At 35.1% G+C, this 27,401-nt stretch overlaps 1 protein-coding gene across 50 annotated transcripts in view; it reads right to left on the reverse strand.

Moving 5' to 3' along the window:
• LOC136836475 (ensconsin-like) overlaps positions 1-27,401 on the reverse strand; it is a 652,260-nt gene that overhangs the window by 63,142 nt on the left and 561,717 nt on the right. For 40 of the 50 annotated variants that reach the window (XM_067100793.1, XM_067100795.1, XM_067100786.1 and 37 more), the window contains 3 exons: positions 15,181-15,396; positions 7,145-7,863; positions 4,621-4,788 (listed from right to left, as the gene is read on the reverse strand). In XM_067100793.1, coding sequence (XP_066956894.1) covers positions 4,621-4,788; positions 7,145-7,863; positions 15,181-15,396 — 1,103 coding nt within the window. The remainder of the gene's footprint in view (positions 1-4,620; positions 4,789-7,144; positions 7,864-15,180; positions 15,397-27,401) is intronic. The other 10 variants (XM_067100801.1, XM_067100791.1, XM_067100799.1 and 7 more) reach the window with 1 other exon arrangement.

The raw sequence follows: 27,401 nt of genomic DNA on the forward strand, positions 1-27,401 counted from the left end.
CATCTAGCTCTAGTAGCCCCTTATTGGCCAAAGAGCAACTGGTTCCCTCTGCTCCAGGAACTCAAGTTGCGGTGTCATCAGATACCCAAATCCAGTCTGACCCAAGTAGTACAAACAAAGGCTGTGTCTACTTTCTTAAGAATTCAGAATGCCCGGGCTTTACGGACCTTATAATGTTTGCTGCAAAAAAGGGAGCAAACATTGACCCCGTCAACACTCTGTTTCTAGAATCTGATAAGGGAGATTCTACTCTCAGAAAGTATGATGCATAGCAGCAAAGAACTAACATCCTTCTTGAAGGCATCTGCAGCTCAAACTGTGGCTACTAACCTAACGGTTACTTTCTTTAGATCATTGTTTGAAAATGCCTCGCCCCGGCCACTATTGATGTAGCTAAATCAGCCTTATAGTAGGTATTTCTGATTAGCTTAGCTTCAGTTGCCAGAATTTCAAAGCTATCGGCTCTCGCTAGAGGTGATGATCATGTTGATTTCCTTAATATCCCATCCGGAGAAGTCCTCCTTTCCCCTGATCATAGGTTCCTAGCTAAAAATGAAGACCCTCAGGACAGGTGGTCCCCCTAGAAGGTGGTGTCTCAGGACCAATCCTTATGTCCATTATATACCTTAAAGTCTTATCTACAAAGAACTCCACAGTATAAGTCGGGTCCTCTTTTTATCAGGGAAAAGGGTGGAACTCTTTCGTTGAGTCCCAAAGGTTCACATGCAGTGGCTACCTTTACTATCTATTTTCATAATATGAATTTTGCTTAACTTTCCGAGTATATGGGATAGAAATCACCTCTAGCGTTTAAACCACTATTTAAAATCACTCGAAGCCCTGAAACTTTCTGCGGTGGCTGTGGGGAGTGTCATCTCCTCACCTTAATTATCCTTATCCTTTTCCTTTCCCCCCCCCACCCGCCTGCCTCATTTATTTCTCTACCTGCCTTTCTGGTTCAATCATGCTTCACTGCCTTGCTCCTCATAATCGATACTAGTATTCCCTGGTTATTATCTGTCTTGTTGGTCGGATTTTAATATGCTGTGAGTTTAGATTAAGGTAGAAGTACTGGAGCGGTTTTTATTTTGTTTCATGTACCTCAATTCCTGATTTTGTATATATCTCATTGTTCTTAGATTTAAGTTTGTATTTCATGTTTATACTATTATGTTAAGGGGGTCTTTTATTCCACCCCTAATTACATTGTAATTTTATCATTCCACTATGTTCTTAGACTTAAGTTTACATATTCATGGTGTCTTTATACAATTGGGTGTGTGTTGTTCCACCCGTACTTATCTGTTATTAAATCTAACTTTCCTTGATGAGATATCGTAATTAAATCTATTTTTTCATAGCATGTGTTTTTGTTCTGATCACCTTTCGTTTTCTGCTGTAGTTTTGCAGTCTTGGCATGATTCTCTGTCACTATTTCACCGGCTGACATGGGGCTGAACTCAGAAAAGGGATTTTGACAAAGGAAAAATCTATTTCTGAGGGAGGCCCCGTGTCACCCGGTGACCCTCCCAGAAGCAGGTTTGCCCCCCCTACTTGCTCATGCCAAGCCTGGGGGTGGTGCTAGTCTGGAATGAGTTCAGATGGCGCTGGAGTCGCCGCGTGGCGGGCGGGTGAGCGTGGGCGCTGGTACGGCCCCTCGCTCTTCCCGGGGATCTTGACATGGGGATGTCTATCGAGTGTGGCTCTGTGGTTGTGATTCTTTCACTCACCCTCGGTTATACCGACGTCTTCATTAGAAGACGCTCGATCTGGGGGTAGTAACTCCAGCATTCCTGAAAGCTTTTTTCTCTGGTATATTTAGCAATATTTATACCTAGAAATTCGAGTTAGAATGGAATTTCACCGGGTGACATGGGGCCTCCCTCAGAAATATATTTTTCTTTTGTCAAAATCCCTTTTTTACATCCGCTCATTATGAATTCATGCATCATTTTGTGATAATATTTTCTCTGTGTTGCTTTGATCGTTTTACAATTTGTTATATACCAAAATCATCGCAATTTAGTGTACAATACAAAGAAAAAAAATAACTCATTAGTTTTAACCATTATGCTCACAGAGCGATTTGTATACAATTATATATGAAATTTTTCTTTTTGTGCTGTCATAAATTTCAATATTTATATATGATAATGATATTTTTTTTCATTTCTGATGGTTGCATACTAAACTTCAGGCAATGACAAAAACAGGAGCCAAAAATGAACTCTTAATCTTAAAAACCGGATTTTTTTAAACAACCTTTTTACCGCTTCGGCACTAACTCCCGAATGCCACCGGCATACGGCAGACACTTTTGTAAATAGAGGCTCGGCGTTTAAGGGTTAAAATACGCAGTTCTAAGTGTTTCGAGAGGGTTTTTACGTATTCGCGGATTTTAGCTATTTGCGGGGGTGTGCGGTACACATCCCTGTGAATACGGGGTTTACTGTGTGTGTGTGTGTGTGTGTGTGTGTGTGTGTATATATATATATATATATATATATATATATATATATATATATATATATATATATATATATATATATATATATATATATATATATATACAGTAAACCCTCCGTATTCAAGGGGATGCATAACACCCCCCCCCCACGAATAGCTAACATCCGAAAATACTTAAAACCTCTCTAAAAACACTTAGAACTGCCTATTTTGATAGTTTAAACACAAGAAAAACCCTCTAAAAATGCTTACACCTGAGTATTTTAGTAGTTTTATTACAAAAAGTATATTTAGTCATGAAAGTGATATGAAAATACAGTAATTACAGAATATTTCTCAGTGAAAAATACCGCGAATGGGCGAATTTTGCACGAATAATGGGTGGATACGTTCCACAGAGAAATACGCGAGTCCGCGAATCGTGAGAACGCGAAAACGGGGGTTTACTGTATACTGTACACAAATTTAATTAAATTTTGTATTGGGCAATTTGAAAAAGGTACAGCAAGGTCCAAGTATAATGTTTTGATCTTCATGTTTTGCTTTTGTACTAACGAATGGAGGAAGGTGACAGACAATCCTCTTATTACTGTGACCCATGATCACTTCCCTTAATCACCTTTACACGGGGAGATGGCAGCACAGCTCAAAAAACTGCTAAATCTACCAAATTATCACCCTTTTTCCTGAAAAGTTTGAATGGGTTTAAGAAAATATGGCAGCAGTGCTAATCACCTTCGAGTCTCAACCTTTTGTAGTCAGAGTATAGGTTGTCGTATAGGGGAATGGGAGAAGTTATGTGGAGATATGGATGACATATGGATGAAAGATCCAAGTGCCTAGAACCCACTCCAGAAATAAGGACAACGTTTCCTGCTCACAGAAGACCTGATGAATAAGAACCTATCATCATATGCCCTTTAATAAATTCTTCTGAGCCAGCAATACAACTGTATTTCTGGTTACTGGCTACTTGTTCCTTATGGTAAACATGATGAACCTTGAGGTACCTTCTCTGAGTCTTTAGTTCTGTGAAGATTTAGGTATAAAGCCTTGACTGGGGCAACAGAGAAAACCTTTGCTGCTATGGGCAGTATTTGCCTTCCTCTTTTAATCAATTATGGAATTGGAACATTTTACAAACAGCTGTTAGGTTAACAGCATGAAACACCAGCATGTTAACAACAAGTGTTAAATGAAGGAAAAGTTACAAAAATACTTATGGAAAATAAAGAGTTTTAATTCACAAATATGGAAGTAACTTCGATGGTGGGAAGCAGGGGTAGTAATCTACTCATATTAACAAGACTGACAATATGATGGCTGTCACAGGCATGAAAACAACTCATGATAAAAGTACTACCCACTTGATATGGCAATGAAATGATAACGCAATGATAATCTACTCACAGTAACAAGACCGACACCATGATGGCTGTCAGCTGCAGGCATGAAAGCAACTCATTAACTACTACACAACTGATAAGACAATGAAATAAGAAAGCAATGAATATGAGGAAATGATGAGCACATCTCAAAATTGCTGAGATGCTGGAAGTCCCGGAGAAAAGAAGAACATAACCAAAGAAGATGAAGATGCATAACTGAGTGAGAAGTGGTAGCTTTCTGTTGGGATTGGAAAGGTGGGCAAGCATATGCAATGGAATTCTCTCTCCTTACTCATTTTACTTTGCTTGGATGCATTCCACACAGTGTAAGATTACACAATATTGAATGGGTTTGCATAAGAGCTTTGATTTGATTCATTAGTTTGGTTGATGCCCAGGGACTAACAATTGGATGTTTTTTTTTATAGCAGAAACATATTTTTTTTATATTACATTCCTGTCAGGAATGACATATTTACTTGCATATTTTAAGTAGGTATTTTAAATTCTAAGTTCCCCTGAATCAATACCATACAATTTATACTGATGTGGCAATACTGTATCTACTTAAAAATAGCAAATTAAATGAATATCACAAAGTGGACCATTTTGATAACATCAATATGCAAACTATCCTTCTCTTAAATATAAAGTGGTGACACTAATCCCAAAAATATACTTTCTGGTTAACAAAGATTATTATAGTGAAACATGAGTTCCTTGATAAAATAAGTAATATACTCTCTAAGTTATAGCTCTTATTTACCTCAATTCGTTGTTTTTCCTCCTCCTCTTTTTTCTTTGCTTCTTCTTCCCTGTTTTTGTCAGCTTCTTCAATAGCTTTCCTAAGTCGTTCCTCCTCTGCTTTTCGTTGCTCTTCCATTAATTTTAAATAATCTTCCTCTTCCTTTCGCTCACGCTCTTCCTCTTCCAACTGCAAACGATGAAAAATGAAGGTAATTTCTAATAATAATTAGTTCCATCCTCTTCTTTATTCAGACGAACACATGCAGTTTTATGATTTACCAGAGAATTGTTTTTTTACAACAGGACCTAGCAACTGATGAAATACAGACCATGTACCATTTATGGTTTAATGGTCTTTACCAAACATGTGAGACTCCAAACATACGGTAGTACTGTAGTAACAGCGTAATAGTACAAGTCAGAGACCTTTCAAGACTAGGACATCATAATTTTCTAATACTCTTAATGTAAAAGAGAAGCATTTGGGCTACCTGTATGTAGCTGCTTACAGGTCTGCCACCACAAAGGTTAACTAGACTCTCATCACCAGCCATGATGGTAAAGAATGCAACTACTGATAACAAATGATGCAAACTTATCAAATGATGTGTTAACATTTTTCAATATCTTTGAAAATCTAAATTATTATTTGTACAATGGGAAGTCTTTATCGTCAGTATACTGTGCTCCATAATATTTTACATCTAAATTTCATCAATAGGTCCTTGAGATGTTTCAGTTATTAATGCTTCTACAAACAAAGCTGGCAAACTTCTCTGTACATGTGAGATTACATCAGTTCAAACAGGAGTGAAAAAAAGTTACTTTTTAGTTAATTCTGTCATATGTGCCATTCACTGATATTTACAATGTCACTTATAACTGGTAAAAAAATAAAGTTTCCAAAAATTTCTTTAAAAATCTAGGAAAGGACCAAGCAAGTGGCTTGTATTTAAAAATTTTAAATAATGTTAGAATTTTAACCATCACATTTCTTAAAATTTCACATCAGAGGTTTACTGTATTATGTAGTTATCTAAAGATAATTGAATACATGCATTAAATACTGTGAGATGTGGATATTATTATTAATAATAAATATTTTAAACAGATAACAGACTTAACATTCTTGATAGTAATAGGTCTGGGCCAAATGGTTTATTCTCAGTGAAGATATCAGTTAGCAAATTACAACTTAAAATTCTAACAACTGAATAAACTGAAAATGTTGATGAGCGACAATTTATTTCAAAAATTGGTTTCCTGTATATAATACTGTAAGTCTATATAATACTGTAAGTCTTTTTCTGCATCTTGTGCATTCAGGGACTGGGTTATATATGGGTCTAATTTGGGAAAGGTACAATTGTATTTTAGTTTCTGGGACTCAGCATCTTAAACACCATTAGAACACAATTCTACAACTGCCTAACACAAATAAAGAGTTTTGTGACCAAGTACTCATATTACAGCAATGATGGGTAATCACCTAGAAATTGAAAAGCACAACTGATTAATGGCCCCTGATAAAAGATCTAACACTAATTAGCAGGCCTTGTGGCATGGTTGCTGGTTCAAACTACGGAATACATTTAGCAAAGTTAATCTAAATTTAAACTCTCAGTGATACTAATATGGAAAACCTGACAACATCTCTAAATGGAACAGATAAAACAGTCTACTTGTTAGTTAATTTTTGTCTCTCTTTTCTTAATAATCCCTCAAACATATCATTTGGTAATTTTCTAACAAACCTAACAGACCTTTCAAACATATCATTTGGTAATTTTCTAACAAACCTAACAGACCTATCAGTTTTTTGGGCTTGAAGCCATACAGCAACACAACATTTTTGGTAAGGATAAGTTTATGAAGCAATATGTGCTCTTCAAGCTTCTCATCTGTTTCTCCACCAAACAGTTTCTTAAAATTAAAGTAGAACCTATTTACCTTTGCACCAAGTATAGTTTCTCTCTGCAGTGCTCTAAAGAGCTGTGATTGTATGCTGTGAACTTTTACTCATAAGCACTATAACCTCTACACTTTGTGTTCTGAAGCTGTTCAAGTACCATGATCAGCCTTGTATGTCATTCATCTTAGGAAGAAAATATTCTTGCTCTGATGACTTGATGTTATTTATCCAGGTTTGAAGTGTAGGCAGAAAATAAAGCTCGTTCTTATTGACTTTTGAACCAACAATTCAGATTAAAGTATATACAGAATTACTTGCAGCAAACAACAGTTGGATATTAAATAGAAAAAATTCATTCTTTACACCATCATAAAATGGAAGAAAAAACACATTTTCCCCAAGCTGAAACATTATAACTTACTTTATAATTTTACAGTAATTATAGAATCCCTTTCCTAGTTTTATCTACATGGTTTGAAATGAAAAATTTTCTTTTTATATTTAAAAGCAAATACAATAATCATAAATGGTTTCTGAAGCACTGATCTCATGAAATTTATACCAAAGTCATTAATGACCTTAAGAAAAAAAATAACATTACACAGACTTTGAGAAAAAATACTGTCCATACCTGTCTCTGACGCTCTAATTCTTGTTCTTTCTCTTTAGCTTCTCTTGCCAAACGCCGTTTTTCTGCCAATGCTGCTTTGTATTCTTCTTCAGTTGCATATCCAGTAACTGGCTTTTCAGCAGCCCTCTGAGCAGGAGTTTTCTCCTGTTCATCAAACTCATTGGCATCCTGGACGTCTAATTTAGAAGTAGTAACACCTAGTTCTTCTGCACTCTCAGGTATATCCTTTTCTTCCTTACTTGGCTCAGGCTCTACCTTGACTGGTTCAACAACTGGTTCTGGAGCTATTTCACTCTCTAGCTTTGGTTCTTCATTTTCAACGTTTACATTTTCAGGCTCATTATCTTTCTTAGGAATAATTTTCTCAGCAGATTTCTCTCGTTCTGCAGACTTTTCTTTCTTTGGAGGTGCTGAGTCCTTTGGAGGTGCTGAGTCCTTTGGAGGTGCTGAGTCCTTCTCCTTAACAGCACCAGGCAAAGGTTTACTTTCAACAACTGGACTCTGTGCTGGTGTGGTTTTCTGTGATTTCACCTTTGGTGTTGCCTTGCTTTTTTCCACAGCTTTCTTAGCAGCACTTTCTGCTTTAACTTGTGATGGTGTCTTCTTAGGTGTGGTGGCTTTAGCTGGAGTTCGAGCTGGAGTAGCAGGTGCACTTCTGTCGGACCCAGCACTCTTGGCACGTGCTGGTTTTGAAGATGATGATGCTGATCCAACTGATACTGAAATTAAAACATAATGAGAATTAAAATAATTCCAAAAAATTATTTTAAATATTTTAGACCAGTATTAGGAATTTAAAAATTAGTCAACAGGCAACTGAAAAGTATCAAATATGAATAAAACATTACTATTACTATAGTTTTGGAATACCTGGAGTCTATTTTCATGCAAAGTGGGAATGAAGCTCTTGGTAACCTTTTATTCTTTTAAAAAAGCAACATTGTTACTTTCTACAATACAGTAAGATGTAAAGTACAAAAGGAGAAATGGTCAAAATTCCTAAAGAAACCCAGAATCCTGGCAAATACCTAAAAACTGCTGACTGTATCCCCTGAAATATGTTCCTAAATACTTATCTAGTTTTGAGTTTCGACTACAAAATCTTTAAAAATTTGGTTTTGAGTTTCAACTACAAAATCTTTAAAAAATGCTTAACAGTCAAAGAAGAACAGCTGTGAATTAGTGTTTACTTCTTCTCTAATTTAGTTGAACAATTTCCTAAAGCAAAAAACTTGTTTGAAGCTAAAGACTCGACAAATTTCTCCCTTCAAAATGTTTAATTAATAAACAACTGAAAAATACATTGATCATTTTCTAGTCTTTACCAGAAATACAGAGGGAATAACTGAATGATACAGGAGAATACAAAAGTAATAAGCCTTGCAGTCTACAATGAGAACATATGAGTCTACAGTGAGATCAGACATGAGGAGTAAGAGCCCTACCACTCAAATTACAGGGCACACTCTCTCTCACCAAGCAATAAGGCATGAACCTTTTTTGAACTGCGGGTCCTTTAATACATTCACTAGTTTAACTGAAATGTCAAGAGATGATAAACTGAACTTCTACTAAAAATAACACTAGTGATAAAGGAAAAAGATAAAAAAACCTCATATCAAAATGCTCTAAGAATATACCTAAAAATCATATTATTTTGATTGCATAAGCCTTTACAATCTTATCTAGTCAAATTTATACATAAATGGATCATTTTTATACTTCCAAATTTTTAAGAGCCTTACTGTCTCACAGTGTAAAATGTTTCATCTTAGCATCATACAAAACACACCTTAATCCCTTGACAAACATGTACCAAATCAGTTTGTTCATAAAACTCATGCCCTCAACAAAAATAGTTACTTTTGAAAGCAATAAAGTATTCCCAATGAATTCCACTTCAAACAGAACCCTTCCTTTAATATCTGAAAATGTCCTACAATATACAGTATATGGAACAGTAGTCCTCATCCCTTGCTCCTTATCAAAGCAGCATTATGATGTGTTGAGCTTAGCTTTAGCTAGTCATTTTTTCTAATTTACATGCCAGAGCAGCACACAAAACACAAACATGCTGTTGATATTGACTAATGTGTTAAATTTCATAATGGCCTTCTAATAAAATTTGTTTAATTTTTACGCATCCAACTAAAAAAAAAAAAAATGTCTCATAATGCTCTGCCTTTCAGCCTGCTTGTACTTTTATTACTGTAACGATATCAAATAACAAACCTAATGATCATTACGATACCTCTATCAAACAATACTATGGATAACATGTTGAATCTTATAAAATGTGTTCCATTGTATACCTTAAATCAATGCCAGCAAACCATATGGCAAACTGTGATATTTAAAAGAGGAAAATATGTAGGACACTACAGTATTTGTGCACAACAAAATAAAAAACCATCTTTCACATACAGGCCACTTTCAAGATTTTTTAATGTCCTAGACACTATAGACATTGGTCAAAACAGGCAGAGGAGCAATAAAGTCAATTTTTTATAAATATAAAAAATCAACCTTTCATGAAAAGCCCATTATTCATATATATGGCCTGAATTGTAATTCAGGTGGGATGTCTGGGCTGCTGAATGTCCAAAAGGTAAAAAATCATGCAGGATCCAGGGGAGTCTTTGTAGACTACGACAGGTTAGGAGCCTAAATCTTTAGTAACAAAAGGGGTCATAGATTGGCAATTTCAGGTACCAGCAGTCAAAATAGTATTTGTAACTAATTTAAACTGAAGAAGTAATCTCTCACTCTGCTGTAAGAACCAAGAATGTCTTGTGCAGTTGAACAGGAGACAAGTATTCTTTGTTATCTGTCTCTTAGCCCAACCTTTAAAAGGTTATCTGTCTCTTAGCCCAACTTTTAGAAGGAAATTGTCTAAGATGCTGTTCAGGAATCTATAATATTCCTGTGGTAAGGCCAAACTACCCTCACTGGTAGTGGAGCAGCTTAATGTGATTTTTGGCCAGAATCGTTCAATTGATGATACAGGCATGAAATTTGGCATGAATATACTCTGTACATCACTTTTTGAGAAAAAAGTGCTAGACATCAAAAATCCCAATATGGCTGCCATTTTTTTCAATATGGCCACCAGCAACCCAAAAACAGCCATAAACCATAAAAATGCCAATCTCTGTCCATTTATTTCCAACTTTTGCTACTAAAAAAGGCTACTAATGAAGGGAAGGCAAAGAGGTTGAGCTCTTTCTGTCTATATAATGTCCGAAAGGGTTGCAATTGCAAACTATACGGTCGATCTTGCAGTCAAGTCAACACTATCGTTCCTGAGGCAAGGGGGATTCTGCAGACAGCAATGGGGCAAATGGAAGGTTTTGGCACCAAAAGACCAGTTGCTTTGGGCAGATGAAGCTCAATATCAGAGTAAAAACTATTCATATATGAGAAGGAAAACTAAAATTAAACTATGGAGGTAGAGCCAAGAGAGTGTCTGTCTGTCGCTCACTACCAGGGCACACTGGTGATGGACACTGCTGTGAAACTCAGCATGGGGTTCAATATCAGCTAAACGGCAAGTTTAGTACCCCAAATGCTATCTAATCAGCCCCAAAGAAATCAGATAGCCAACCTGAACTAACAGGTTGTGCCAGCATGGGAGAGCTGAGCCAAGGATGATGGGGCTTTAATGTTATCCAGGTGGTGAACAGATCACATGGGATTCAAATGACATTGAATGAACGATTGGGTTAGGTGTGGGGCAACAGCTTGAACCTAATTGTATCTCATACATGAAAGTGAGCAAAGGTAGTCAAAGGATAAACCCTTGGCCAGCTCTACTTAAGTTCAAAGTATCTTATTATGGATGCCAAACCAAAAATGAAACTGACTGGAGTAAATGTTGTCTTTGTCAAGAGGACAAAAGTGATGAAACACTAATTTCACCTCTTCGCTTATTTCAGGGGAAACAGGACCCTGCTGGATATGGTAATCTTGCAAAAAATGTACCATTATTTCATGCTCTTACTGCTATGCCAATATCATTTGATCCAGCATGGTTAGATGACCGAGACAACATATTAACTACACTGATATGAAATACAGCAAAACATCATAACAGCTGGAGACTTTTGTTTAATAATACCTAATTGAAAAGAGCACAGAAGAGAACAGTGACTCCCAGTGCATCAAGAACAGAAGAAAAACTGTGGAAGGAGATCAAGAACCTCAGACCCTCCAAAGGTAAATGCTTTTTGTGTGAAGAAGAGGATGAAATATCAAATTAAGACGAGCAATGACAATGGAGATGAATGAAGGCTCAATGTGCCAAGACCCTAAAACATGGAAAGTTCCTTACAAAGGTTGTGGCCCCATCAAATCTGCCATGTGCGTCCCACACTGCTAAAGCGTTTGTGCGTCTGCATATGTCTCAATCAATTGCCATAATTCAAATACGAGTGGGCCCCCACAGCGCGTGGGGGGTGCCATGTGTGTTAACGGACTGCACGCGCAAGGAAGAAAATATTTTGTTTTTAGCCGCATCAGATGTGCGTCTTTGAACAGTGGTCCACATGAAGGAAGAAATAATCAGTGCTGTGTACTGGCGACAGCCAATATAGGATTCCAGACATTGCCAACATAACGATCAGAATGTGATCCAGAAATTGTGGATGGAGACTGGTTTAGAACTGGAATTTAATGATATCAGTAAGTATCTAATTTGCCCTTTGTTAGAATATTGATACATTTATAAGCAAGAACTCTGAACTTTTCCATACTATTGAATAAAGAAGACATACATAAACTCCAGTATACTGGTATATAATAAATAAAAAAATATGAATACTGTCTGGAAATTACAACAAGTAGTTTCTTATCCTCCAATTTGGTTGACAGCAAGTCATAGAGCAAAAGCTCACACACTTCCTCCGTGACAGCAAGTGCTGCTGAACTGTCCATCTTGTTTGTCTGGTGGGGCCACACATGCAGAAGACAGACAAGCTTATAGAAGGACGAGGCTGCTTTGGCAGTGTGGGATGCACATGATGGATTTGGTGGGGCAGCAGCCTAATTGCTGGTGATGTTGTTGCTCAAAAACTGAAGTATCACCCACGATGCTTGGCAAACTTATACAACTCAGAGAGAGCACATCTTAATGCAATAAAGCAAGAGGGAAAACTACCATGATCTATGGAAAGAGATATATCCTGTGTCTTTTTCTGAACTTGTTATCTACATCATTGTTAGCAAGGTTACTAATAAAGAAACATCACCGATAATATTCAGACTTGCTGACCTAGCTTCCCTACACAAGTGCTGGCTACAACAACTAGGTGTAGACTCCCTAAATGTCAGTACCACCAGGTTAAAAGAGCAGTTACTCTCGAGGATTCCTGAACTTGAGGCCCATAGGAAAGGGCGTGATGATGTTCTAGCATTCAGAAAAGATATTGGCACAATTCTGTCTGATGCCAGCAAGTGCAGTGGAGCTATTTGCCGAGGAGACAGATCTTCTGACCCTTGACACGAAAGATATAGCAGAACCCTCTGCAGCTGAACTTGTTGCAAACCATTTTGAGAAGGGACAGGAACAGTTCAAAAACTTTTATGGATAAAATGCAGAATGATAGTCATTATTTCTACCAGCCAATCAATCTGAGGCAAAGCTACTTAAGAAGGATTGTTACCTGTTCTACCTCCTTTTTATCTCTTGTCAAAACCAAGAATTTTTCAAGCATGAGAACCAGTTTGCCCTCCATCTCTCAGCAAGAATGGGAAACTGCACTCATGTACTAAGTCACATCTTGTGAGTATTCTCCAAGACAAAGTCAAGATCCCAGAGTCCAAGCCAGAATCTGACGTACTCATTATTGATGGTGCCTCACTGGTGAATGCCATTACACCAGAAACACCTAAGAAATTTGATGAATAAGCCAAATTGGATATTCCCTTGGTAGAGCACTATAGCAACAATCATAAAAGAACCCACATCATTTTTGATGTATAACAGAAGACCAGTCTGATGTCAGAAGCCAGATCAAAGCGGGGAAAGGACATCAGCGGGTGAGTTACAGAAAAGAGCAAAACACCATCAAATTGGAGAAATTTCTTTTGTAACAGCAAAGTTTTCAGTGTAAGATACAGTAGCTAGGCTTCCAGCAAGGATTCATTTGGAGGTCTGGCAAAACTTCAAAACAAAATAAATCCCATTTGGGAGGTTTAGAAATGCCGGATAAGCCTTCTAAGTTCCAATGAAGGGCCTTTACCAAGTACACAAAGCTCAAAGACTTGTGAGAAAGCCGACCTATATCCCTTTACGGCCAAAACTGGCAACTTTTTACAGCAACTAAGAAAACCACAAAAAAAAAAAAAAACGATTAGTGTAGTCAACAGGATTAACAACCCTTTCACTACGCAAAATATAAAACTATCTCCACTTGACCTGGTAGAGATTGATGGTTGAAACTGAAAGGGCCATGGATATACTGTAGTCATAAATATAGCTTTGGCTGATTGTGTTGAAACCTACATTTAACAAATTGTTGGATAGTCTAATAATCATAAAATAGCAATATTTCAAGATTTCTGTGGAATTTCAAAAGGTATCAGTGACAAAACAACTTCCTCCACCCGCGTCTGGGATTATCTACCAACAGGGTACCACTCCTAAGGTAGCCAAAGTGGGGTAATGAAGGTTGTCAGGTAGTTGGAGGTTCAAAGCTAGTCTGGACCTCCTTGAGTAGAATGAAAAGGAAGTCAGTCATAAATATCCAAGTTATCCTAAGGATGCATCAAAGCATGAAAAAACAGATAAGAAATAACACAGCTTGCAGTAATCCTCCAAAAAGGAACAATACAGACACACAAATAGTGATGCAGGTGTTTGACAAGACTTCAAGTTATGTGCTAATGCATACTTGGCTACCAGTCCTCTTCTGTTTGTTAAGCAAAAGACCTCACTGTCTGGGATATCCAAACTACAAAAGTGGGATGCGTGTGAGTGATGGGTTTGTGCAGTGAAAAATACTACAGTAAATGGCTAATGACAAAACCTATGCTTCATACATCTGGATCTTTTATTACTATTCCTTTATGGGTAGAAAAGCACTCAGCATGTAATAGCTTAGCATCTCCATATCCATGGAAATTAACACGGAGAGAAATTGTCTCCAACAGAATGTGAGCAATATCCCAATAATACAGTCATTTTTGCAGTAATAATCCTTACAGTAAAAATAGCGCCCCGTGTCTAAATATATTGTCCTGAATCCTGAAACTACTGCAGTTCACAAAGTTACTGAGGTTATATACATGAATTCAATGAAAAAATAAGGCCATTCTGGATGACATTAACCATGCTTGCAACTCATTACAGGTCAAATATAAAAAATGTACTAGCTCACAAATTCAAAGAACTCTATGCATGACTTTGTTTTAGTGGGAAAAAAAAAAGCTCCAGCATTATACAGTACTCCTGATAATGAAGTAGTGTGAAAATGACAGAGGCCAATTACTTTACAATAGTCACAAGATGTTTGCCATGAAAATCCATATTTTCCACAAATAATTTCACTAATCAGCTATTATTCTGTAGTGCAACTATTTTCTCAATATAAGTATCTGAAAATTTTTCAAATTTTTTATTTTTCATTTCTCCTTTTTGTCTGTGTCACCCTATAATTTCATATACATATACATATACATATACATATATATATATATATATATATATATATATATATATATATATATATATATATATATATATATATATATATATATATATATATATATATATATATATATATATGCATGGCAAAATATAAAAAAATACTAAAGTATTTGAAACATGGGAAATCCATAAGCTTTAAAACAATTAAAAAAAAATTGACACTGATAACAATTGAACTTTTACTTTTATATAGCAAATATGAATAAGTTGTAATGTACTTACCAACCAGAGGGTAAATTGAAAAAGCGAAGAACAAAATTCCAATAAAGCTAAACACAAGCAAGCAACACAAAATGCCAACAAATTTACTTTTGGGGGAATCAACACATACACTTGCGTTCCATAGGTCTGCTTTCTCTGGAAAGTGTAGATGAATCTCGGGGCTTATCAGCAGAGGAGAGAGATGATCCTGCAATGCTGAGAGGACGTGGCTTGCGGGGAGAGGTTCTGGATCTGAGGGAAACTTGACTGCTGTTGTTGGATCCTTGGCTGAGGGCAGAAGTAGGACGAGAGGGAGAATTCGGGGTCACCGTCCCACTACGCATGCCTGTAGGGCAGAGCAAGCCAGCACGCAGTGTTAAGCTGACTTCACACACATATATACATAGCCCACAAAAGCTTCAGAAAAATGCAATGGAGTGTATCTATAGGAGTTGTTAATTTATGCAATTTCATATTAAATGCCAAATTAAAAATAGAAATATTCCCTTTATGAAACAGAAGTTTAATCAAAAAGTGTACAATGCATATGATTACATGGATAAAGAATCTGAGTTCACTGCAGAATTATTAATTGTAAGTAGTAAATCATGCTAAGGAATGCAAATTAGTGAAATATATGATTAGGTTTCCAGAACTTAATTATACTTGAAAACTTTCAATTAATATTGTAAACAAGGAAAATTTTATATTTTTGATGGTACTATAATCATTAATTGGCTACTTGTTAAAAAGTCTACCACTCTTACAGTGTTTCAATCTGCAAACTTGTCATTTATTAGATGGCAATGAATTTACTTACAGCACAATTCTAGAAAAAATTTAGTGTAAATGTGTTTCTGACAAAAAAGGGGCAAGACCATCACCTAATAACTAAGTAGCGTTCACAAAACAAACCCGAAAATCTATGATGGGAAACAATACCTTTCAGCTAGTTTTACTATACTTGCTAAAATGAGAGAGGAGGATATCAGTTTCATCAAGTGAAGGTTGCAGGGTCAGGAATACCTTACAACTCTTAAGAAAACTTGAGATTTACACTTTCTTAGATTAAAATACAAGAGTCCTTGCTTCTTGTATGTAGGATAAATAGCTACTTGTATAATAAAATACAAATTACACATTCAATAATCCACTGGTGATGTATTTCAACACCATGGACAGAAAGATTACCGTAGTGTTCTTGCACAGGTGAAAAAGAGGTGCTGGACCCTCTTAGCTAATATATACTCAATATGTCCCACTGGTTATCATTATAAAAACAAAAATTTTCTAAGACATTACAAATTAACTTACAGCTTTCAGTCAATCTGCCAAGTCAGTTTACCATAACTATCTGTCCAATATGAGATTTTTGGCTCATGAAAGTGGTATAAACAATATTACCTTACCACATAATACACCCAAGAGACAATGATAGAAAAAACTGCTACATACTGTATTTCATCTAAAACTAAAGTATAAAGTTGATTTGCCTTTCACAGAACTTTTTCCTTGCATTTCACACAAATTGAGGAAAACTTTGCAGACTGCTTGGGAAAGTGATTTACTATAACCAGAAAATAATGAATACCACAAAACTAGACCTCCTAATGCAATGCTAGTTGTGGTAAAAGTACAAGATGAACAACATTTCTTAGCCTTAGAGTTGGTCACAATTTCTCAACTGCAATAGTTTTAAATTTGCAAATAAGCAATAATGATTTCATTACAGTAGCTTGGTTCCCTTCACAATAAGCATTTGCTTTAAAAATTCCTTAGTCTTTGGAACTCAAGAAATAACTTCCTTCATAAGAGATTTCAGAAAATATGACAAATTTTTAATTAATTTGTACATTTCATAGCAAACAATCCTATGGTCTTAACGTTAGGATAAATCTTCTAGCGCCAACTGGAAACCAGTAAAAAACATATAAGATTGTAGAGCAAGGTATTGGTGGCAAAGGGGTTTGGCTACTCAGGTGAGATAGGAGGAAACAACCAACCTACCTTCACCCAACAACCCCGTGATGTATCAGTTTCTTCCTTACCACCTTACTAGAAGGATGTGTTACTGCCCATCCTTCCAGAAACTGGTGTTTTCCTGCTCATTTTTCTTCTTTGGTTTGCCTTTTGTGTTATGAAATAGTGCTGTTCTGTGTGATTGTGTATTAATGCTTTTACTGTGCGTTTTGTGTTGCACTTGAACGTGCAAACCCATATCTCATCTCCGCCTCTGTGCCTAAGCCTCAGAGAAAATGTCCTGGCATTGGTGGCTTCCCTTGTTCACGTTTTTTTCCATCATTTAAGACTGACCCCCATTCTACTTGCAGCAGATGCAGAACTAATGTGTGTAACGTTACTAATCCATGTTCTGAATGTCGTTCTTGGCCTCCTGAGCAGTTTAGGAATTTTGCCAAGAAGCAGCATCAGAGGAGGAAGCAGGTGTCATCTTGGAAGGGGTTTTCTCCTCCTTTGATGGCTGCTTCTCATCTCCTTCTGGTTCCTCTTCTATGCTCAATCTTCCTCCAGTTGCTTCTTCTTCCTTGGAAGATTTTACCCCTTCCCATTCTTTCACAGCGTTGACTTTGGAAGTTTCACGAGAGGGATCATGAGATATTATCTTTCTGGCTGCCCCCGATCTCTCTGGGGGGTTAGGAGGTTCTCCCCCTTGTGAGGGAGGAGGCAGCACCAGCTTGTTCTATTTCAGGATCAGAGGCTCAAAGATGGCTGGCATCTTGGCTTCTCTAGGCCTTCCAGGAGTTCCAACCTTCAGTGGCCTATTGTCCCATTTCCTGTCCTCTCGTGTTCCCATGTCATCTGCCTTGACAGCTGCCAGGTCTGCTGCTCTCCCCTTAGCTGTACCAGGAGCTTTGGTTCCTGTATTGCCACATCAGCCTTTGGTATACCCTGACCATGAGTCGTTTTCATCAATGCAAATGTGGATTTCAATAATAACCTGTATTTCAAATTCTAAACTTATTCATGATTACTTTCAGTCTTTTATGAATGAGTGTACTAGTGCTTATCTTTGTCCTGTATATACATAACTAAACAGAAAACTACCCTCAATAAAATACTTTGCTTCTTTAACCCTTCATTTTTATTTCTTTTTTCAATAATAAAATGTGTTACTATAATGTACATAAATTCTTTCATTTAATAAATCAGTTATGTCAAATGTTGGTAGAAAGTTTTATACTCTGCATACTACTGGGAGACATTTGTGAGAGACACCATGAGCAAAATATCCTCTGGTCCAACAAAAATCCAAATAATTATAAACAAAGAAGTCAAACCTTCCAAAGCATAAAGGCTGTCTATATCATGGTACTCAATGTGAACAAATATAAAAATTTCTTTAATTCCAAAAACCCAGAGAAAATTTCAATTTACATATAGCCTTACAGCAAAGTTACAAGTTTTTCAAGCAAAGCAAATCAAATATTCTGTCAATATGCTATCTTTCCAACCTGCTAAGTATTACTAACAGTTACTCAGCAGTTTTCCTAGGAAAGTTAAGGTTGCTAAGGCTGCAAACTTACTTAAAAGAGCCATGCCAATTTGCCTTAATTCTTCTGACACTTCTTAACTGCCATTTACTCATGCATAAATTCTTATGTATTATCTCTTTTCTATTGTGCCTATCTTCTTTTGTTGCTCTTTGTTGCTTTTTTATATACAGGCATTCTATTCTGTAGAAGCTTACATTTTGGATTGGTTCTATGAATGAGCACATTTTGAATAGTAAGAACAATCAAACATAAACAATTACTTTTAAAGAAATATTTTTTGCTAATATTTCCAAAATAGAAAAACCTGTGCCTAAATCACAATACTGTTCCCACTGTAACAATGGAAATACTGCAAGTCAGCACATTTCAATAAAGGTGAAGTAAAAACAAATATCCTCCTCTTTCATAAGGCCAAAACCTTTTAAACCCTGTTAAGAAACTGCTAATCAAAGTTTGATTCAAAGTTCTCAAAAGATTTGTATTATCTTTTTCTATCTCAAATAAAATCTAAGTAATTCCCTTGCTATCCTGACATGAAATAAAATGCAATACGCACTTGCAAAATTCCCAAAAAAGATTTCATGAAGTTCCATTATCAAACATTCCATTGCACACTAGAAAGGCACAAAACTCTGTGCTTCACAAACACTAACAAAATCACTTGCATAAAAGTGAAAAAAATATGATATTCTACTTGTAAACAAAGGATTTTAAAGTTTACATCTAAACTATACAACCATTCAAATCAGTTGAGAAAGAGGATCTGTATTGGTCAATTGTTACATAAGTGTCTTGGTGTGACAATACTAAAACAATCAAGACAAAAGCTCAATGGAAGTTTGTTAATTGTTAACATTCAAATAACCTAGTCATACAGCATACTACAAATCTAATTCAATCACTACAGTCAACACATGAGCAAAATCATACTAAAATCATACAGCATATTCAAGAATTCAATAATCTTAAGTAAAGGATAGTCAAGACCCTAGTTGTTTCCTTAAAAGTGTCGTGTTCTATAGGTTAATATAATGTACAAGACAAAGGGAACAAAACTAATTAATCAAAATTAGTATCAAAAAAGCAAAATACATATTGCAAAATTTTGGTCAGGCATACTATAGAACTTTTTAATCATATGTTAATTTGGTAAGTTCACAGTGGAGGAGAATTACAATGAAAAAGTTTTGAAAAACCACACCACTATTTCAGTGATCCAAAGCTACTGCACATACCTTCTTGTAGAAGTAACTCCCAAACAAAGATGGGCCACTTACCTGAACTCAATTCAAGAGAAAGTCTGACTCACATTAGCAACTTTAAATATGCAAACAAGCAATAACCAAATTCAATATTACAGCAACCACATAGCAATACACTTACAAATTTTCTGACATTTGTAAAACAATAAAGCCCATACTTCTGAGGCCACAAAAGCATAAATTTTGCTTGAAAACTTCTATTTGCTCTGTCTAAAATACATTATGATTTTTTAATGAGACCTGTCAATTACTAGTAAGCCATAAAAAAATAATTTTTAAAGCTATGTCTAATAAGAGAATTTTTGTGAACTTGAAACCTTCTAAGATACAGTATATATAAATATGCACATAAAAGTCATTATCTATCAAACTTTAACATTTATGAATAACTGTCATCTAAATTGTTTTCCAAAGAAACAGAAAAGTCTCTGAGAAACAAACTGAATTATTTAAAGATAACAATTCAACAAGACGACAAAGCCCAATGATAGCCCGTTACAGTGCAAAATTGAGAAAGCATTTAAATCACTGTCAATTAGCAGTTACTTTCAGGGCAACCAATCATTATCACCATATTTACTTTTTAAAAATCATTCTTAAATTCACTTTCAATCTAATAATTGCATTTTGCTTTTCTAATCTGAATGATAAAGTTTTAGTATCGTGATAAAATGTATACTTTTGATAGTGTAACTGCCGCCCATCTTCAAGTGGTTAACCCTTATAGTCCTACTGGGGTTCCATAGGACACACCAACTAATATAAAAAATTCTCTCCTATAATGTCTAGGACAGAACAGTACCACTGTTGGTACAGTGATGGAATGTAAGTGGCCTCTAGACAGGAAGGATCCTTATCCTGCCTACAACTACCAGTAAGATCACAATTCAATCCTCTTCCACTATGGTATAGGTAGTTCAGTCTTTTTAGTATAAACACCACCGTCTTCCAATGAGAGTATTTTTTTTTTTTTTTGTCCAGTGCTTTCCTACCAATGTCACAACTATCTACTGAGAAAAGTTAATCATGGAATTTTAGGTTCCCTTGGGAATAGTTTCCTAATGATATTCCCATTTCATGTTAAAACATGGATTTTGTTTTGCTCCCTGGGTATCCCTCCAAGCATGTATATCTTGTTTACAGTACTAAGAGTAAGCACTTTCATATTTTCACCTTTCTTGGCTCCCTTTCTAATTTTCAATATAAGGAAAGTGACCTTAAGAGATTTCAACATAATGAGGATTTTTGTTATCTTGAGTACTATACCGACATTTTTGTGTGAGATTTGTCTCATTCTTAATTGCTCGGGGAATCTCCTTATCAATATTCTCCTGCCAGTCTGGACTTCATTGTTTCCATTCATTATCTTCATAAACACCTAACTGAGCAAATCTCTTATCAGTGCCCTTATTAATAAAGATGCTAATAGTATATCTAAGTTGCATGCATATTTACTCAACAGGATAAAAAAATTACTTCCTGTTCTCCTCTTTTGTTGTGTTAAACAATTTGGATTATATAAAAATACCTGTAGTTTAATTATATTACTGTTAAACTTTGTCACCCAAAATAAATATACCAATTGAAGAGCAATTTTTTTTCAAATAAAAAAAAATTTTATATATATATCATATATCTTTGGTCCTTGTCCCTGGTTTGGGTGTCAGATAATACTGAGTTCTGGATAAGGAAGATCAGGATAATTGAGGGATTACTTATATATATATATATATATATATATATATATATATATATATATATATATATATATATATATATATATATATATATATATATATATATATAGATAATGAGGACTGTTTGTCCAAGAAAGCTTGTAACTTTTTCTGAATAAATATCACTAGATACCACCCAGTCTCAATGAGGTCCTGTTAATAATTTTATATATATACTGAACTTCTGCCTGTCATTTTCCTGTGGGATTAAACATACACTGAAGTCACGTGCATCTATATATATATATATATATATATATATATATATATATATATATATATATATATATATATATATATATATATATATATATATATATATATATATATATATATATATATATATATATATATATATATATATATATATATATATATATATATATATATATATATATATATATATATATATATATATATATATATATATATATATATATATATATAAATATAAATACTGTGTATATGCCATGGAACTTCTGAGCTGTTTTTGGAACAGAGCAATTATCCTGCATTCCATCTTGACAAGGTTAGGCAAGTCTTCATTGTCACCAGGGTAACACACCTACAGGTGCCTTATTCCTCTTTTCACTGTTAATCCCTTACACAAATATCAAATCAAAAAGAGGGGAGATGATCCCTCACTTTGCTTTGATGTTGCAAAATTTCTGAGTATTGCTAGGATGGAGGAGTTATTCTACATTCTGTCCCGACACAGCTGGGCAAGTCACTTTTTGGTCATAATATAAACCAACCTAGAAGTTCTTTATCCCTCTTTATTCATTAATTCTCACGGGAACCCTGACCATGGACCATTCTCATTTGAGTCTTATCATGGGAGCCAAGCCATTTATTATTCAGTTAATATCTTTTATGAGTACATATTCCTTTTAGAACAAACAGCAACTACACCATCAAAAAACAGTTTCAGCACAGGAAAAACCTTTTTGGTACTACTGTAAGTCCTCAAATTCACTTGCTCTCTCTGATGATAAGGCTTAGGAATCTCTGGTGAATGTTTCTTTTAAACCTGGCACATAATGGCTTCACAGTCTTGGCCTCCCTGTAACATAGTTGCTGTATCTTTGGAGAGGGGTGAATTGTGATCTCCCAGGTAGCTGTTGTAAGCAGGATAAGAGCCTTACTACCTTGGGTCCATTTACATTCCAACACTGTACCAACAATGTCACTATTTGGGCCTAGGCGGTTTATGAATGACAGTCTTTCTTACATCAAATTTCTTTTCTGGATGCGCCCATACAATACTTTAATATATATAAATTTTAACTATTTTTCATAAAAAGCACATGCTGTAGTAACAATATATACATGACATTTTTTTTAAATTTCAATGTAAATACTGCCATCCCACAGAGTAAAAAAAGTAAAAGTTATATCTTAACTATCAACTCTGCTACGTGACCAAGTGGTTAACTTATACTGTGCTCAAATTTAGAATTTTTATAAGCTATCATTTTCCAGTAACAGTTCCTTTTGATCTTTAAGAGAACCTGACTAGTGTGAAGTTAACTATTACAGCCCACTGGTCACCAATTGACAAAACATCTTACAGCACTGATCCATTTTCAATCATTAATTCCAATGAAAACTGATCCTTCTAACTCCTTTAGCTCCCTTTATGTAGATGGAACTGATATTCCATGGAACAGGGCATCAATATACATAAATATCTTTGATGACTCCACATGGTCTTATATACTGTGCTTACTATTCTCCACCATACAATACAACACTTATTTGTTCCATCCAATTTACATGGGCCATCTCTTTATACAGTTTTTCATCAGGCTATTAAAAAGCAATTCAGCAGCTGTAGGGAAGAGGGACCTTTACGATTTTGCTTGCTAAGAGGGCAATGTTGTTATTCTAAAGATCACTAATGATTAAACCTATGGTATCCAGCAAGTGAGATATGAAACTATTTCATTAACATCAACGTGTTTTGGTTCAAACTCATAAACATAAGGATTAACAGTTTAATATAATGTTACGTAATGAAAGTAGACTTACTTTACACTTGGGTAACTTGAAAATCCCATTCTTACGCAAACTAATGGTCTCAATTACATAATAAATGGCAAGAAGTCAGAGCAAATGAAAGTTTTTTTTTTAAAAGCCGAGGAAAACAACCTCAAACATGGCTAAATAAAACTACAAAGCAAGAATAACAAGGTTATTCTGAAAATCATACTTGCCTCATTTGGTACTAGTTTGCAAACTGCTTCAGTAAATGATCATAAAATTATGAGCATTAAATTTTTCAAAAATCTGAACCTAGGAAAAGCCACTTGCTCCCCTTCATTTGTAGAAAAAAAAATGTTTTTCTTCATCCTTACATACTTTTGTGTAATGTCTTCTTTTAATAAAAAAAATTATTACTGAATTTCCACAAAACTATTCTTTATCCCTTTTTCCTCTTCTGCAATATTATGAACGTAATGCAACCATTATGTGGAACAACTTAATCATTGTCAACATATAAGACTACCAATGCAATTGAAATAGGTTGCTGTTATCAAAAAATCTCAGCGAGTATCAGGTAATTTTTTTCTACTTATCTGTACAAGCTTAAAGTATGATGACTCTAAACATAGATGTTTCTTATAAATTTAGCAAATTTTTCTTTGGATCACCACACAGTAATTCATATAAAGTTCTTATTGTGTAATATTAGTATATATCCTTCCACCTTAGATTAGTATATATATACTGTATTTTGAAATTCATGAGTTTAACTATAATTCATTTATGTATAATGATGTTGCTTATCAGCTACTGTGTGTAAATACCACAACACCATGGAAAATAAGAATCCATCTGTAAGAGTATTCAGTAAAAACAGAGGTGGTTTATCTGATAAGAGACATACACATATTTCAATTGCAGCACTCATACATTCACCCAAAAGCATGCAGGTACAGCCAACATGTAGAATTCCCACACACACAAGCACAATCCAAAAACAATACAAGAAACAGGCTGGGACGCAGACTTTTAAAAAAGACATTTTATGATTTTTCCTTACCAGTGTACAGTTCAAATTGTGTTGAACCCTAATTGTACTCAAATTTACTCATTTCCCCTAGGGTACTTGAGAATTAAATGATAATAAAGAAAATTAAAAGAGGTGTGATGGTGTCACTTGCATATAAGCATCAAAATAAAAAGTCTCAAACTAACAGGTTTTACTATAGTCGAGTTAAAGGACTATGCTTCCTCATAAAGATCACTTATGCCAACTTTTGATGGACGATGTTATGTTGTCAGTCCATATACCTCATTTAAACTTTTAAGGGCAATATTACTAAAACACCACTTATTATAAATTCCAAAACCTTATAGATTCCACCATTTGTAGTGTTACCCGAATAAAAAAACATTACAAACACTATCAGAAAATCTTAAATCAAACTAAAATAAAGCAATGGTGAAATCTGAGTTCATATTTGCCTCCATTATCATACAATCTATTTGGGAACAATTAAAATTTTTTTTCCATTTCATAAAAAATTCCACACAGTACAGCAGGTAAACTTATGGTCAGGACTCTCTTTTACTGAGATTTTATGAGAAACACCATCACATAACCATTGTTATTTGACTTGACAATATTTTTGGGGTAACAAAATTTCTGCATGCTGTACAAAGTTCTGCAACACTTTCAATTCCACTGTGAACACAGCATTAGTTATCGGAATGTTGATGATGAACTTAAAGCAAAAACTACATTCTCTTAATTGGCTGGTGAAGCGAATACCCGAGTTTTGTAAGCATATTAACTCTAAAAATAAGAAACGATAATTCACTGAATCTGTCATAAAATACACGATGCCCTCTGTAGTTTAAAGTAGCAGTGAATGACACTTCTTTTCAAAAGTACAACCTAATTTATGAAAAACAGCAGTAGCCAGCTTAAGAAAACTGCTCTCACACAAAAATATTATATTATTATTATTATTATATTACTCAGAACAAGCCCACAGGGGCCAATGATTTGAAATTCAAGCTTCTAAAGAATATGGTGTTCGTTACAAAGAAGTAACACAAGGTAATGAGAAATAAAGAAAGAAATCACTTCTTAAAAAATGAAAAAAGAAATTAACATATTAATAAATAGACAGATAAAATGTAAGTAAATGATCAAAATACATGGAGAACTGTATTAGGGTAGTTATGCATTGTACAAATTCCAATTGTACATCATCCCCTGGGAGACTGTTCTACAGTCAAATGGTGTTAGGAATAAAGGACTTCTGGAAGTGGCAAGTTCAACAGCAAGGCATATTTACTACATATTGATGCTGCGGTTTTAGCGAATCTGGTTGCTCTTGGCAGGAAAAGGGGATCAGGGATCAATTGTGAATGTGAAAGATCTGTTAAAATACAACTTATGAAAAATTGACAAACAAGAGACCATCCGTCGATGGTCCAAGTCACAATTGCTAATACTGTACTGGGAAACAGAAACCTATCACCAAAAACCACTATCTAAATGAGAGAAGTCTCTGGCAGAAGCAGACATCCACACCAGAGAACAGTATTCTAGTAAAGGAAGGACAAATGATCTAAAACAGGTTGCTCTGATTTTGTCACTTATAAGTACATAAGGCCTCACATACAATCACTAACATACGTGCCACATTTACTGACACTTTCATTAGATGTTTCTCTAAAGTAAAATGTGAGTCAAAAGTTACACCAATAACAGTTAAAGCTGTATACCCATTCAGCAGTCTCATCTACCTGAAGAGAGGATGGGGTGGCAAATCTGTGCAAGATCTGCTGATCAATAGTGTTTTAATTTTACTGGAGTTCAGTCTCATACCCCACTGACCACAGTACACCATTAAAAGGAATCTTGAAGTAAACCTAAAACATATCTACCCACTCCAAGATTCTGAAGTTTATAAGTAAGTGCCTTGTGATGTACTAAACTGAAAGTAGCACTAAAATCTATCTGAATTACTCTACACTCAAAACCCTTATCAAGGTTCTCTTGCAAATGGCGTGTCAAATCTAAAAGAGCATCACAGGTACCTAACTGCTTCCTAAATGCATACTGATTATCAGCTAACAATCCTTTAGATTCCACATACTTATACAGTGGCTTAAAAATGAGTGTACTGCAATTTTGAAGAGCACAGGGAGAATAAATATTGGCCTGTAGTTATTGCAGTCTGCAGATATGCCACTTTTTGGAACAAGCGCTTTATTACTAAGCTTGCGCTCATCAACAAAGATACCACGTTGACTTAGAAATCTATATAAGCTACCAATCTTGGGCGACAACACAGTAGAAACTTGTTTCAATAAATACCTGCTATTTTAATCACCTTCAGTGATGTCACATTTGTTTATGGTTTTTTAAGGAAATAGTGTTAGATTTGCTGGATAAAATAATTTTTTAAAACGGCACTTCTAGAATCATTGAAATTATAAACTTTGTAAAAGGGTACTTTTTATTATTTTAACAGTGGACAGACTGAAAGCAAAAGACATAGGTAAAGGGAAATCTGTTTTAAGGTATAGACATATTGCATCAAATTCCACATCCGTAAGAGATCTGGACCCATCTGTACTTGGACCTTACTACTATGTTCCAATGTATGCTGCTCAAGATGTTCTGGTTTTCATAGTAGTGTTTTGCCAGATGATATGAATGGGTACATGTTAAAACTTTACATACTATTATTGTCATTATCAAGTAGTTTTACCAGACCACTGAAGTAATTTATCTATCTCTCACAGGGCTGGCTGAAAACTTTGTCTTTATATTGAGGAAAAAAGTTTAAATTTTACTTATTGAGTTACAACTTTTAA

The sequence above is a fragment of the Macrobrachium rosenbergii genome, chromosome 56 (assembly GCF_040412425.1).
Source record: "Macrobrachium rosenbergii isolate ZJJX-2024 chromosome 56, ASM4041242v1, whole genome shotgun sequence".
Lineage (NCBI taxonomy): Eukaryota > Metazoa > Arthropoda > Malacostraca > Decapoda > Palaemonidae > Macrobrachium > Macrobrachium rosenbergii.